We start from the raw sequence: 13539 nt of genomic DNA on the forward strand, positions 1-13539 counted from the left end.
GAATCAGTTTGGTAAGTTGTGTTTTTTTCAAGAAATTTCTCTAAAACTGCCAAGTTTATTGTCTTAAAATTGCTCAGAATAATGTGATTATTTTCCATTGGTTCTATCAGTCATTAAGAGAAGGGTGTTAAAATTTAGGAATTATGATTTTTAATTTGTCTATTTCTTCTTCAGTTCTCTTAGTTGTTGCTTTATGTATTTTGAAGCACAGTTATTAGGTGCATACACAGCTAGGATTGATATCTTCCTTATGAATTAAAACAATTATTGTTTCAAAAATATTATAATTTAAAAAATACTTTTTTATTTTGATATAATTTTAGACTCACAGAAAATTGCAAAGGTAGTACATAGAGTCCTGTGTAGCCTTCACTGAACTTCCCTCAACAGCAACATTTTCTGTAAGTAAAGTAAAATATCAAAACCAGGAAATTTATATTTGTACAGTGCCACTAACTAGAATAATGAGTTTATTCAGTTTTTATATTCTTACATGCATTCATTTGTGTATGTATATATAGTTCTAAGCACTTTGATCCTACGTATATATTCTTGTGGTCACCACCACAATCAAGATACATGACTCCTCCATCACCACAGAAAAATTCCCTGTGCCACCCTTTATACTCTCATCCCTCATACCCTTCTCTTTTCCCTGGCAACTAATCTGTTCTCTGTATCTCTGGTTTTGTCATTTTGAGAAGTGGAATCATACAGTATGTAACTTTCGATATTGATTTTTTTGCTAAGCATAATGCCCTTGAGATTCATCTAGGTTGTTGTCTGTATCACTAGTTTGTTCCTTTTTAATGCTGGGTAGTATTTTTTTTTTTTTTTTTTTTTTAGTATCCTATCGTATGGATAATTTCTTTAATCATTCACCATTGAAGAACATTTGGGTTGTTTTCAGTTTTTTAATATTACAAATAAAACTACTATGAATATTTTCAAACTACTGATCTGTCTTCTTTGTTTCCAACTTTCACATTCCAATTAGTCTATGCCACAGATAATAGTGGCCTAGACAAGACAGGTAGCAGTGGAAATGGAAAGAAACATATATTTGGTATATATTTTGGAAGTAAAACTGAGAGTTTAATTGGCACATGAGGTTTCATAATTGCTGTATTTTCTTGAAGGAATTAAATCCTTCTCACTAGGAAATTAAATTGGGTTAGGGGATACCTTTACTTTCAAACTGAATGTGATTAGAGACCTCTTGCATCATAACACAGTTACATAATTCGGTGATCTGAAGTGAAGAAGGAAGAAGGTGGTATAAAGACAAATCTGGCTTTTGAACATTGCCTCTCTCCTTGTCCCTTCTCTCATTTCAAATTTCAGATGCTGCATTTGGTAGTGAAGAAATAAGCTTTCTGTTTCTGGCAGAAGTTCTCACTTACCTTCCTTCTCTGCCTAACAACCCAATTGCTGTCTTTCTGCTTAGTGTAGAAACCTTTGTCTCTAAGTCTCTAGGCAAACTGCTGCAAATGCCTGCCGGGTTCATGCTGAACCCTAATAACCTTGGAGAATGCCTTTCTAATTCCCTTGCCATAGGCTACCCATCAGCTAAAGTGGCGGTATTCTTTAGACCCTGATGCCACTGTCACTCTCAATATTGCAGATCTTTAGTGGTTTAAGACCGACCGACCGACCGACCAACCGACCAACCAAAAGTTAGCAGCTGAGTGCTTAACCACTGCACCATCATGGCTCCTTAGTAGTCTAGCCAAAACCAAACCAAACCCATTGTCGTCGAGTCAATTCCAACTCATAGCGACTCTATAGGACAGAGTTGAACTGCCCTATCGGGTTTCTAAGGCGCGGCTGGTGGATTCAAACTGTTGTGCTGACCTTTTCATTAGCAGCTGAGATCTTAACCACTGTGTCACCAGGGTTTCTTAGTAGTCTAAAGGATCCTAAATAATTTTCTGAATTGCTATTTTTTTAATATAGTTTACTTTTCTTGTTATAATTTACTTTTATAATTTTTTTGTTGTTGAGAATATGCACAGCAGAACATATGCCAATTCAACAATTTCTACATGTACAATTAAGTGATATTGATTACATTCTTCAAGTTATGTAACCATTCTCAACTTCCTTTCTCAAATCGTTCCTCCCCCATTAATATAAACTCAACTGCCCCCTGAGTTTCCTATCTAATCTTTTGAATTGCTGTTGTCAATTTGATTTCACATGAATAGTTCTTTACAAGAGCACAATGCTCAAGGCAGACATTCTTTACTAGTTCTAATTTTTTTTTTGTGCTTTAGGTAAAAGTTTATAGTGGAAATTAGTTTCTCATTCAAAAATTTATACACAAATTGTTTTGTGACATTGGTTGCAATCCCTGCATTGTATCAGCACTCTCCCATTTTCCTTTTCCACCCCAAGTTCTCCATGTCCATTTATCCAGTTTTCCTGTCTATTCCTGCCTTCTCATCTTTGCTTTTGGGTAAGTGTTGCTGATTTGGTCTCATATACTTGATTGAACTAAGAAGCACTTCCTCATGGGTGTTACTGTTTGCTTTAAGTCTATCTAACCTTTGGCTGAAAGGTGGACTTCAGGAGTGGCTTCAATTCTAAGTTAGCAGGGTGTCCTGGGGCCGTAGTCTCAGAGGCTCCTCCAGTCTCTATCAGACCAGTAAGTCTGGTCTTTTTTTTTTTCCTGTGAATTTGAATTTTGTTTTACATTTTTCTTCTGCTCTCTGTGAGCCTCTATTGTGATTCCTGTCAGAGCAGTTGTTGGTGGTAGCCAGGCACCATCTAGTTCTTCTGGGCACAGGCTGGTGGAGGCTGTGGTTCATGTGGCCCGTTAGCCCTTTGGACTAATATTTTCCTTGTGTCTTTGGCTTTTTTTCATTCTCCTTTGCTCCAGATGGGATGGGGCCAATAGATGTATTTTAGCTGGCCACTTCCAACCTGCTAAGACCCTAGACACTACTCACCAAAGTAGGATGTAGAACGATTTCTTTATGAACTATGTTATGCAAGTTGACCTAGATGTCCCCTGAGACAATGGTTTCTAGACCTCAGCCCCAGTAACTTGGTCCTTCAATTGTTTGGATATGTCTAGGAAGCTTCTATGACTTTGCTTTGGTCAAGTTGTGCTGACTTCCCCTATATTGTGTGTTGTCTTTCCCTTCACCAAAGTTACCACTTGTCTACCGCCTAGTTAGTGATTTCCATCCCCAGCCCTCTCCTCCGTCATAACCATCAAAGATTTTTTTTTCCTGTGTGTAAACCTTTTTTTTGGTTTTTATAATAGTCCTCTTATACAATATTTGTCCTTTTGCGATTGACTTAATTCACTCAGCATAATGCCCTCCAGATTCATCCATGTTGTGAGATGTTTTGCAGATTCATCATTGTTCTTTATCCTTGAGTAGTATTCCGTTGTGTGTTTATACCATAATTTGTTTATCCTTTCATCTGTCGATGGGCACTTAGGTTGTTTCCATGTTTTCGTTATTGTGAATAATGCTGCAATGAAGATGAGTGTGCATATGTCTATTTGTGTGATGGGTCTTATTTCTCTAGGACATATTCCTAGGAATGGGATTGCTGGATCGTATGGTATTTTAATTTCTAGTTTTTTTAAGGAGATAGTGTATTGTTTTTCGTAATGGTTATACCATTTTGCATTCCCACCAGCAGTTCATATGAGTTCCAATCTCTCCACAACCTCTTTAAAATTTTTCATTTTCTGTTTCTTTGATTTGTGCCAGTAATGCTGGGGTGAGATGGCATCTCAATTTAGTTTTGATTTGCTCTTCTCTAATGGAAGCTGTGGTGGTGCAGTTGTTAAGAGCTTGGCTGCTAACCAAAATTTCTACAGTTTGGATTCACCAACTGCTCCTTGGAAATCCTGTGGAGCAGTTCTGTTCTGTCTTATAGGGTCACTGTGAGTCGGAATTGATGGCAGTAAGTTTGGTTTGGTTTTAGTGGCTAATGATCACATACCTTTCGTCATGTGTCTGTTAATTGCCTTAATGTCTTCTTTGTTGAATTATCTCTTCATATCTTTTACCCATTTTTTAATTGGGTTATTTGTCTTTTTGTTGTTGAAGTGTTGAAATATTCTGTAGATATTAGAGATTAGACCCTTGTTGGATATGTTTTAGCCAAAAAATTTATTTCCAGATTGTACTCTTTTGGTGAACACAGTGTTTAATTTTTAGGATCTCCCCATTATCTAGTTTATCATCTGGTGTTTGTCCATTGTTAATTATGGCTTATGTTGTATTTATGCCATGTATTAGGACCCCTAGTATTGTCCCTGCTTTTTCTTCCATAATCTTTATTGATTTAGGTTTTATATTTAGGTCTTTGACCCACTTTGAATTAGTTTTTGTTATGGTGTGAGGTATGGCTCCTGTTTCATTTTTTTTTTTTTTTTTTTAAATGGACATTGAGTTTTGCCAGCACTATTTGTTAAAAAGACTTTCTTTTCCCCATTTAATGGCTTTGGTCCTTTATCAAGAATCAGCTGACCACAGAGGGATGGGTTTACATCTGTGTTCTCAATTCTGTTCCATTGGTCTGTATGTCTGTCATTGTACCAGTACCAGGCTGTATAGTAGTTTCTGACGTCAGGCAGCGTGAGGCTTCCTATGTCATTCTTTTTCTTCAATAATGCTTTGCTTATCTGGGGCCTCTTTCCTTTCCATATAAAGTTGGTGGTTAGTTTTGTCATCTCATTAAAAAATGTTGTTGGTATTTGATTTGGGATCACATTGTGTCCATAGTTTGTTTTGGGTAGAACTGACATTTTCAGTATGTTGAGTCTTCCCATCCATGAGCATTGTATGTTTTTCCATTTATGGTGGTCTCTTTTGGTTTCTTGCAATAGCATTTTGTGTTTTTTTTTTTTTTTTTTTAAATAGGTCTTTTATATCCCTGGCTAGATTTATTCCTAAATATTTTATCTTTTTAGGGGCTAATATAAATGGCATTGTTTTCCTGATTTCTTTTTCAAAGTTCTCTTTTTCGCTGTATAGGAATCCAGCTATTTTTGTATGTTTATCTTGTATCTTGCTACTCTGCTGAATCTTTCTATTAGTTCCAGTAGTTTTCTTGGGGTTCTATATGTATAGTATCATGTCTTCTGTGGTTAGGGGCAGTGTTACTTCTTCCTCTCCAATTTGGATGCCCTTTATTTCTTTTTCTTGACTTACTGCTCTAGCTAGAACTTTCAGCACAATGTTAAATAGGAGTAGTGGTAAAGTGCGTGATAAAGGGCTTGTTTCCGCTCTCAGGTGGAATGCTTTCAGTCTCTTTCCATTGAGAATTATATTGTGTGTTGGTTTTGTATAGATGGCCTTTATTATGTTGAGAAATTTTCCTTGTATTCCTATTTTACTGAGAGTTTTTGTCAGTAACAGGTGTTGGACTTTATCAAATACTTTTTCTGCATCGATTGAGATGATCATGTGATTCTTTTCTTTTGTTCTATTTATGTGGTGGATTACTTTGATTGATTTTCCAGTGCTGAATCATCCTTACATGCCTGGTATGAATTACACTTGGTTGTGGTGTATTTTTTTTTTTATATGATGTTGAATTCTATTGGCTAGAATTTTGTTGAGAATTTTCACATCTATATCTATGAGACATATTGGTCTTCATTTTCTTTTCTTCTTCTTTTTTTTTTTGTGGTGTCTTTGCCTGGAATTGCTATCAGTGTTATGCTGGCTTCAGAAAATGAATTCGGGAGTATTCCTTCTTTTTCTATGTTCTGAAATAGTTTGAGAAGTACTGGTGTGAACTCTTCTCTGAATGTTTTGTAGACTTCTCCATTGAAGCCCTCCAGGCCGAGACTTTTTTTGTTGGGAATTTTTTTTTTTTTTTTAATTACCTCTTCGATTTCTTCTTTTGTTATGAGTCTCTTCAGAATTTCTATCTCAGTTTGTGTTAGTTTAGGTAGTTAGTGTGTTTCTAGAAATTTGCCCATTTTCTCTAGGTTCTCAAATTTGTTGGAGTACAATTTTTCATAGTATTCTCTTATCATTATTGTTTAGTTGTAAGAAAACTTCAGGGGATATTTTATGTTTAAGGTTAAGATTTAAAGATTATCTCAGGGCAATAGTTTTGGGTGTTCATTCTGCCTCCATGGCTCTAGAAAGTCTGAATTCCATGAGTATGCTCTGCATTTTCTCTTGTTTGGTAAGGATTCTTTTCTAGAAACTTTGAATAAAACATTCAGTAGTTGGGCTCTATCTAGTTCTTCTGGTCTCATGGCAAAGCATGCAGTTGTTCATGGTGGTAGTTAGCCACAAGTTCCTTTTCTTCCTCCTATTCCAGACTCTTTCTTCCTCTGTTTTTCCAGGTGAGTAGAGGCCAATTGTTATACCTTGGATGGCTGCTTGCAAACTTTAAAGACCTCAGGCACTGCCTAGTCAACTAGGAGATAGATCATAAACACTATACTTGATATTAGATCTAACAACTCAATGATCCATGAAACCAAACCCTAATCTTCTGAATCAAGAAACCAAATCCTATAAGGTGTTTGGTTGAACATAAGCAGCCTCAGCAGCTACTCTTTGTTGTTGTCTTAAATACGTCTGTTAAATAACTTTTGCTAATTCAACTTTTCACAGGTGTACAACTTATTGACAGAAATTACAGTATTTGGCTGTGCACACTTACCTGTAATCAATGCAATTTTTCCATCACCGTAGAGCAAAACTCAGTGTTCCATAAGCAATAATTCCCCTCCCCCCCACCTTTTCCCTTCTCTCTTGCTCCTGGTAACCACTAATAAACTTTGGTTTCTATACATTTGCCTGTTCTTATCTTTTTATCTATTCATCTCTTGGTGGAGATTTAGGTTGTTAACACCTTTTGGCTATTGTGAATAATGCTGCAGTGAATACTGGTGTACGTATATGCTGCTTTCAGGTCCCTTCAGTATATTCTTAGCAGTGGAATTGCCAAGTCATATGGTAGCTCTATTTTAATTTTTTGAGGAACTGCTACACTGTTTTCCACAACAGCTGTACTATTTTACATTCCTACCAGCAATGGACAGAGTTCCAATTTCCTCACATCCTCACTAACATTTGTTATTTTCTGTTTCTTTTTTTCTTTCTTTTTTAATCTTAGCCATTCTAGTGGGAGTGAAATGGTGTCTTACTGTGGTTTTGATTTGTATCTCTCAGACAGCTAATAATACTGAGTATCTCTTCATTTGTTTGATGGCTATTTGAATGTCCTTTTTGGTGAAATATCTACTCAATTCCTTTGCCCATTTTTTGATTGGGTTATTTGTCTTTTTGTTATTAAGTTGTCAAAGTTTTATATATATTTGGGTTGTTAGATTCTTATTGGATACATGGTTTCTGAAGATATCCTACTAGTTGTTAGCTTGTCTTTTCACTTTTTTTGTAAAGTCTTTTGATGAATAAAAGTTTTTAATTTTTACGAAGTCCCATTTATTTTGTCTTTTGCTGTTTGTGCTTTTGTTATTATATAATCCATTGTTTAAAGCTAGGCCTAACAACCATGCCCCTGCATTTTCTTCTAAGAATGTTATGGTTTTAGTTTTTGTGTGGGTCTTTTTTAACTTTCTTGCTTCTAATGCTTAATATTAGAAGTCATACTGGCATATATCGGGGACCAGATACAACGCTGGTTGGGAGGTTAAACTAAGTGGCCTCTAAGTATTTTCGAACCTGAAAACTTTATAATTATGGGCTTTTATCATGGCAAATGGAATCCCTGGGTGGTGTAAATGGCTAATGTGTCTGAGCTGCTAGTCAAAAGGCGAGAGCTTTGAGTCCACCTAGAGGTGCCTCTGAAGAAAGACCCGGTGGTCTACTTTTGAAAAATCAGCCATTGAAAACCCTGTGGAGCAGTTCTACTCCAACACACATGGCGTCTCCATGACTCTGAGTTGATTTGACAGCAACTAGTTGATGTTACGTCATGACAAAAAATTATATGAGCCTATGAGTATGTTTCAAGGGTAATGCTCAGGGAACATACTCTTTATGAAGCACCACTCTGTGAGGATACTAACTGCATGAAACATCTGCAGTTTGCTTATCTTGGATCAACTCTGTTTATAAATCACTGCTTTTCTAGAAGAGATTCAGTCATTGTGGTATTTTTATCTCCATTTTTTTCCCCAAAGTTTTCTATTGCTCCTTAGGTGAGGGTGGAAGACTACAGCATTTGGAGAGTATATTCATAGTCAGAAGTCATGGTTAGCATTCATTTTCTAACACAGAGATATTTATAAGGTAGACAATAACAGCCACCTTTTTTGGGCCACCTAGAAATTTGAAGAGTCATGACTGAAATATTTGATCTTCTTCAACAGCGTAGAAGAGAAGGAGCGACATAGCTGGGTATGTCACTAATAGGCCACCTCGCAGAATCTATGTTCTTTCACATTCTCTTTCTGGGATAGTTTGCTAGTGTAGCATTCAAAACATGCTTTCATGTTGATATGCTTGAAGGGACATAAATTACACAAAAAAATTTGAAATATTTCCAAAAAGTAGTTATGATGTGCTACAAAATAAATAAGTATGTATATGGATTCTGAAGTAAAAATAACTTTCTGTTTTGTTCTTTTCAAGATTGGGGATGATCTGAACTCATTGTTGGTATACTGCTCACAATATGCAGCTCAGCTGGAAGCAGCAGTAAAGGAAGGACGCAGTGTATGTATTCTGTGTAAACTACCAAGCATATAATATTAAAGCATTTGGGTTGTTGGCATTTCAGTGTGATTTCCAGTCAGTAGTATTAGCCTATATTCAATGCCTTAAAGAATAGGAAGGACATAAGTAAGCATTATTTATTTTCTTTATGCTTAGCATGGGCATTTGGGCTGTGAATTTTCCTTTAGGTACTGTGTTGATTGGGTTATTTGTATTTTCACACATAGTATTTATATTTTATTGTGTGTTTTTAAAAATAAATGTATATTACCAAAGTCAAAATACATCATAATTAATGAAAACCTAAAAATAATGACTTAAAAAGGAAGAAAATAAAAATCACCGTAATCCTATATCCCAGCGATAACCAACTACTGTTACCGAATTTTTACCTTCCTGTTTTTCCTCAACTATATTAGTACTTAAATCACCTTGTGCATACAATTTAGTAACTTATTTTCATCATAACAACATATCCTAATCATTTTTCCAGTTTGAAATATGTTGAGTCTTTTCGGCATGGCTTAGATTGGTTGGTTATTTATTTTCTTAAATATTGTAATTTTGCTGGGGAAAAAGTTATAGTGCCTGCATGTAGAGTTCAAAGTTAAGCCTATGTAATGTACATATACAACTTCATTTGTAATATTATTTAAATAATACATCTGTTTCTATGCTTTGCCTACCTGATGAGTTATGTTAAAGTTGCCACCTACTATTGTGTTTCTGTCAATTTTTCTTTATGTATAGCAGTTTTTTTATTTATATAGCTTGCTATATATATATATGCGTATATACATATATGTACAATTCTAATTAGTATATAATTCTTTATGATTGTTTTATCTTAATTATTAACTGTACCTTTTATTAATATAAAATGAGCTACTTTGTCTTGTTTCCTGCCTTTTTTTTTTGAGTGCTTGTGTTAAGTTTGACCCAAAGGGAGTCTGTGGGTATATTGTATGGTCTGTCAGGTGTGGCCTTAAGAAGTGAGACTCAAGCAGCAAGGCCAGAAAACAAACAGCATTTGGTACTCACAGGTCCCAGAGAGGAAACTACAGCATGCCTGGATCAAAGCCACATAGGGGATTGCACCTGGGAACAACGCAACAAGCTGGAATTGGAGGAGAGGGCTTAGTATGACAAGCAGGTTGGGATCTTGGGGTTAGCACACACTGAAGTCTTACTCATCAGTTTATAAGTTTCTAGTGTATTAGCATGGGAAAAGGTAGAGATTTTAATCACAGGTATCCATTTGGGGCATGGCTGGGAGGGGCAAAGAGTAACTGACAGGGTTACAAGTTAGTAACGGGTTCCTATCACAGGATGTGCCTGGAAGCGCCAGTTAGAGATCACAACTGTTGAGAGGATGTGTGATAAAATAGGAATGGCCACGCGGGAAGCTGAGTGAAAGGACAACCAGGAGGAATTAAAGGATTCTGGGGCAGAAAATTATGTGAGCCACAAGTTGGCTTTAGGACAGTCTGATATGAACATTCTTACCACTTTTTGTTTGTGTTTACTTGTTAAATCTTTCCCTATATATTTAAAAATCTAAGCATTTCGTTTCATTTCTCGTAAGCAGTGTGTAGTTTGATTTTAGTTTTGAAACCAATATAGGTGTCTTTGTTCATTCTGTCTGTTAACAAGGAATTTCAGCTATTGTTAAAATGGATAGATTTGGCCTTCCTTTACCCTGTTTTTGCCTTCTGTTCAAATTATTCTTTTTGATTTTCTCTGTTTATTGTCATATGGGTAATGCCTTGTTTTCTTGTCTTTTCCCCATAGATTTCAAAGATACAAAATTTTTAATAAAAATATTTATTTTTAATTCCAAAGGTAATACATATTTACTGTAATACATTCAAACAACAATGTATAAAGTAAAGTGAAAGTCCTTTTCTTCCTTTACTTGTTCTCTCCAGTGTCATTTCCCAGTGGTTACTATTGTTGATAATTGATGTATTCTCATATATATATATATATATTTTTTTTTTTTTTTCCTCAAGAAAAATAGGAACATAAGTTTAAGAAAACATTGTGGCTACCCATCGTTTCATCACAACACATATAGATCATGGTTTTCGATGGTATTTATCTATTTTATTTTATGGACATTTAGATAGTTTCTACTTCTTCCTTATAATGAACAATATTGTAATATATGTATATTATTCAGACATATACTATGACTCTTTTTATTATTATTTTTTATCATTGTGCTTTAAGATGAAGGTTTATAGAACAAACTAGCTTCTCATTAAACATTTAGTACACATATTATTTTGAGATATTGGTTACCAGCCCCACGCATGTTAACACTCTCCCCTTCTTGACCTTGGGTGTCCTGTTACCTGCTTTCCTGTCCCCTCCTGCCTTCTAGTCCTTGCTCCTGGGCTGGTGTGCCCCTTTAGTCTTGTTTTGTTTTATGGGCCTGTCTTAATCTTTGGCTGAAGGGTAAACCTCAGGAGTGACTTCATTACTGAGTTAGAAGGGTGTCCAGGGGCCACACTCTTGGGATTTCTCCAGTCCTTCTCTGTCAGGCCAGTAAGTTTGGTCTTTTTTTATGAGTTAGAATTTTGTTCTACATTTTTTTCCAGCTCTGTCTGGGACCTATTTTGTTCTTTAGTCATAATATTTTCGTGAGATTGCTAGGCCTTCATATATTCACTTTGAAAATTCAGAGATTGCCAAAGCGTATACTGAAAAAGTGTTACCTGTTTATCTTCCCTTCTAAAGTCTCTTGTGGGCCACTTCCCTTACACCTTCCTCAACACCAAATATTATAAACTTAATTTTTCTGTTGTCCAATTGGGCCAAAAATGGAATCTTGTTGCTTTAATGATCCTAAAAAAATGAATGAGTTTTATTCATTCAACAAACTTTAAGTGCTACTTTGTGCCATGCTTTAGGTTTGGGCTTAATAATAATATGCTTGTTGATTGTATCTACTTATTTTTCTGAATCTTGTTTGTTCATATCTTTTGAAAATTTTTCTATTTTTATTTGAGTTTTTAGAAGGTCTTTATTTATTATAAACACTGACCTTCATGTCTTCTATGGAGCCCTGGTGGTACAGTGGTTGAAAGCTTGGCTGCTAACCAAAAGGCCAGCAGTTCAAATTCACTAGCCACTCCTTGGAAACCTTATAGGGCAGTTCTACTCTGCCCTGTAGGGTTGCTATGAGTCAGAATTGACTTGACAGCAACAGGTTTGGGTTTTTTTAGTTTTGACGTCTTCTTTATATGTTGCAGATATTTTACCCAAACTGTCATTTATCCTCTCATTTTTACCTATGGTGATTTTTAATACTAAAATTTTTTTGTATGTAATTTTTTCTTTATGTCTTGTAGGTTTCGTGACAAACTTAGAAATGCTATTTCAAACCCAAGATTATACACAGTTATCCTGTTTTCTTCTGGTGCTTTAGTAGCTTTTTGTCTTAATAAAATTTAGATTTTTACTCTTTTTTTTGTGTGTGTATCGTTTCAGGGTTGGTTTTGGCTGAATTTCATAAGGAGACATATAATCTCTGAATGTCCTTCTCTTGGTAATTTTGACATCCATTGAAACTTAACTGTTAATTCATTGGGAGTTACAAAATGATAATAATCTAATTTTGTTATCTTTTCATTTATTACTTGGAATAGCTTTATAAAGAGGCACTTCCTATTATCTACTATTATTTGTTTGCTCAGTGGTACAGGTTATATAGGAAGAGAAGGATACATGCATGATTTTTTTTTCTTCATATACCAGTTTTCATGATAATGAATTTGTTGCCTATCATCTTTCGAAGATGACTAATATTTTAAAAATATCATCATGAACTCATGCAATTAAACATATTTAATGGGTTTCTGGTGGCACAGTGGTTAAGAGCTACAGCTACTAACCAAAAGGTTGGCAGTTCAAATCTACTAGCTGCTCCTTGGAAACCCTATGGGGCAGTTCTTCTTTGTCCTATGGGGTTACTATGAGTTGGAACTGACTCGGCGGCAACAGTTTTTTTTTTTTTTTTTTAATGAGTTTTAATCAATTGCATTTATGGTTCTTTCACATTCTGGCCAATGGAAGCCTCTTCAGGTTGGTACTTGAGTCCTTTTAATATGACTGTAGCCATCTTTGCTAATTTCTTTTTATTGTACTTTAGATGAAGGTTTACAGAACAAACTAGTTTCTCATCAAACAGTTAGTACACACATTATTTTATGACATTGGTTAACAACCCCAAGACATACTAACACTCTCCCTTCTCAACCCTGAGTTTCCTAGTACCAGCTTTCCTGTTCCCTCCTGCCTTCCAGTCCCTGCCCCAGGCCTGGTGTGCCCCTTTATCCTTGTTTTGTTTAATGGGCCTGTTCAATCTTTGGCTGAAGGGTGAACCTCAGGAGTGACCTCGTTACTAAGCTGAAGGAGTGTCCAGGGGCCATACTCTCAGGGTTTCTCCAGTCTGTGTCAGGCTAGCAAGTCTGGTCTTTCTTTTTGAGATAGAATTTTGTTCTACATTTTTCTCCATCTCTGTCCGGGAATCTCTATTGTGATCCCTGTTAGAGCAGTCAGTCGTGGTAGTTGGGCACCATGTAGTTGTATTGGACTCAGTTTGGTGGAGGCCTTCGGACTAATCTTTGCCTTGTATCTTTCGTTTTCTTCATTCTTCCTTGCTCCTGAAGGGGTGAGACCAGTGGAGTATCTTAGATGCCCACTCATAGGCTTTTAAGACCCCAGACATGACTCACCAAACTAGAATGTAGAATATATTCTTTACGAACTATATTATGCCAGTTTAACTAGATGTTCTCTGAGACCATGGTCCCCACAGCCCTCAGCCCAGCAATTTGGTCCCCCATGGAGTTTGGAT

At 35.9% G+C, this 13539-nt stretch overlaps 1 protein-coding gene across 1 annotated transcript in view; it reads left to right on the plus strand.

Moving 5' to 3' along the window:
• CCDC7 (coiled-coil domain containing 7) overlaps nucleotides 1-13539 on the plus strand; it is a 422824-nt gene that overhangs the window by 14424 nt on the left and 394861 nt on the right. Inside the window, exon 3 of the mRNA XM_049881615.1 lies at nucleotides 8592-8675. Coding sequence (XP_049737572.1) covers nucleotides 8592-8675 — 84 coding nt within the window. The remainder of the gene's footprint in view (nucleotides 1-8591; nucleotides 8676-13539) is intronic.

The sequence above is a fragment of the Elephas maximus genome, chromosome 4 (assembly GCF_024166365.1).
Source record: "Elephas maximus indicus isolate mEleMax1 chromosome 4, mEleMax1 primary haplotype, whole genome shotgun sequence".
NCBI lineage: Eukaryota > Metazoa > Chordata > Mammalia > Proboscidea > Elephantidae > Elephas > Elephas maximus.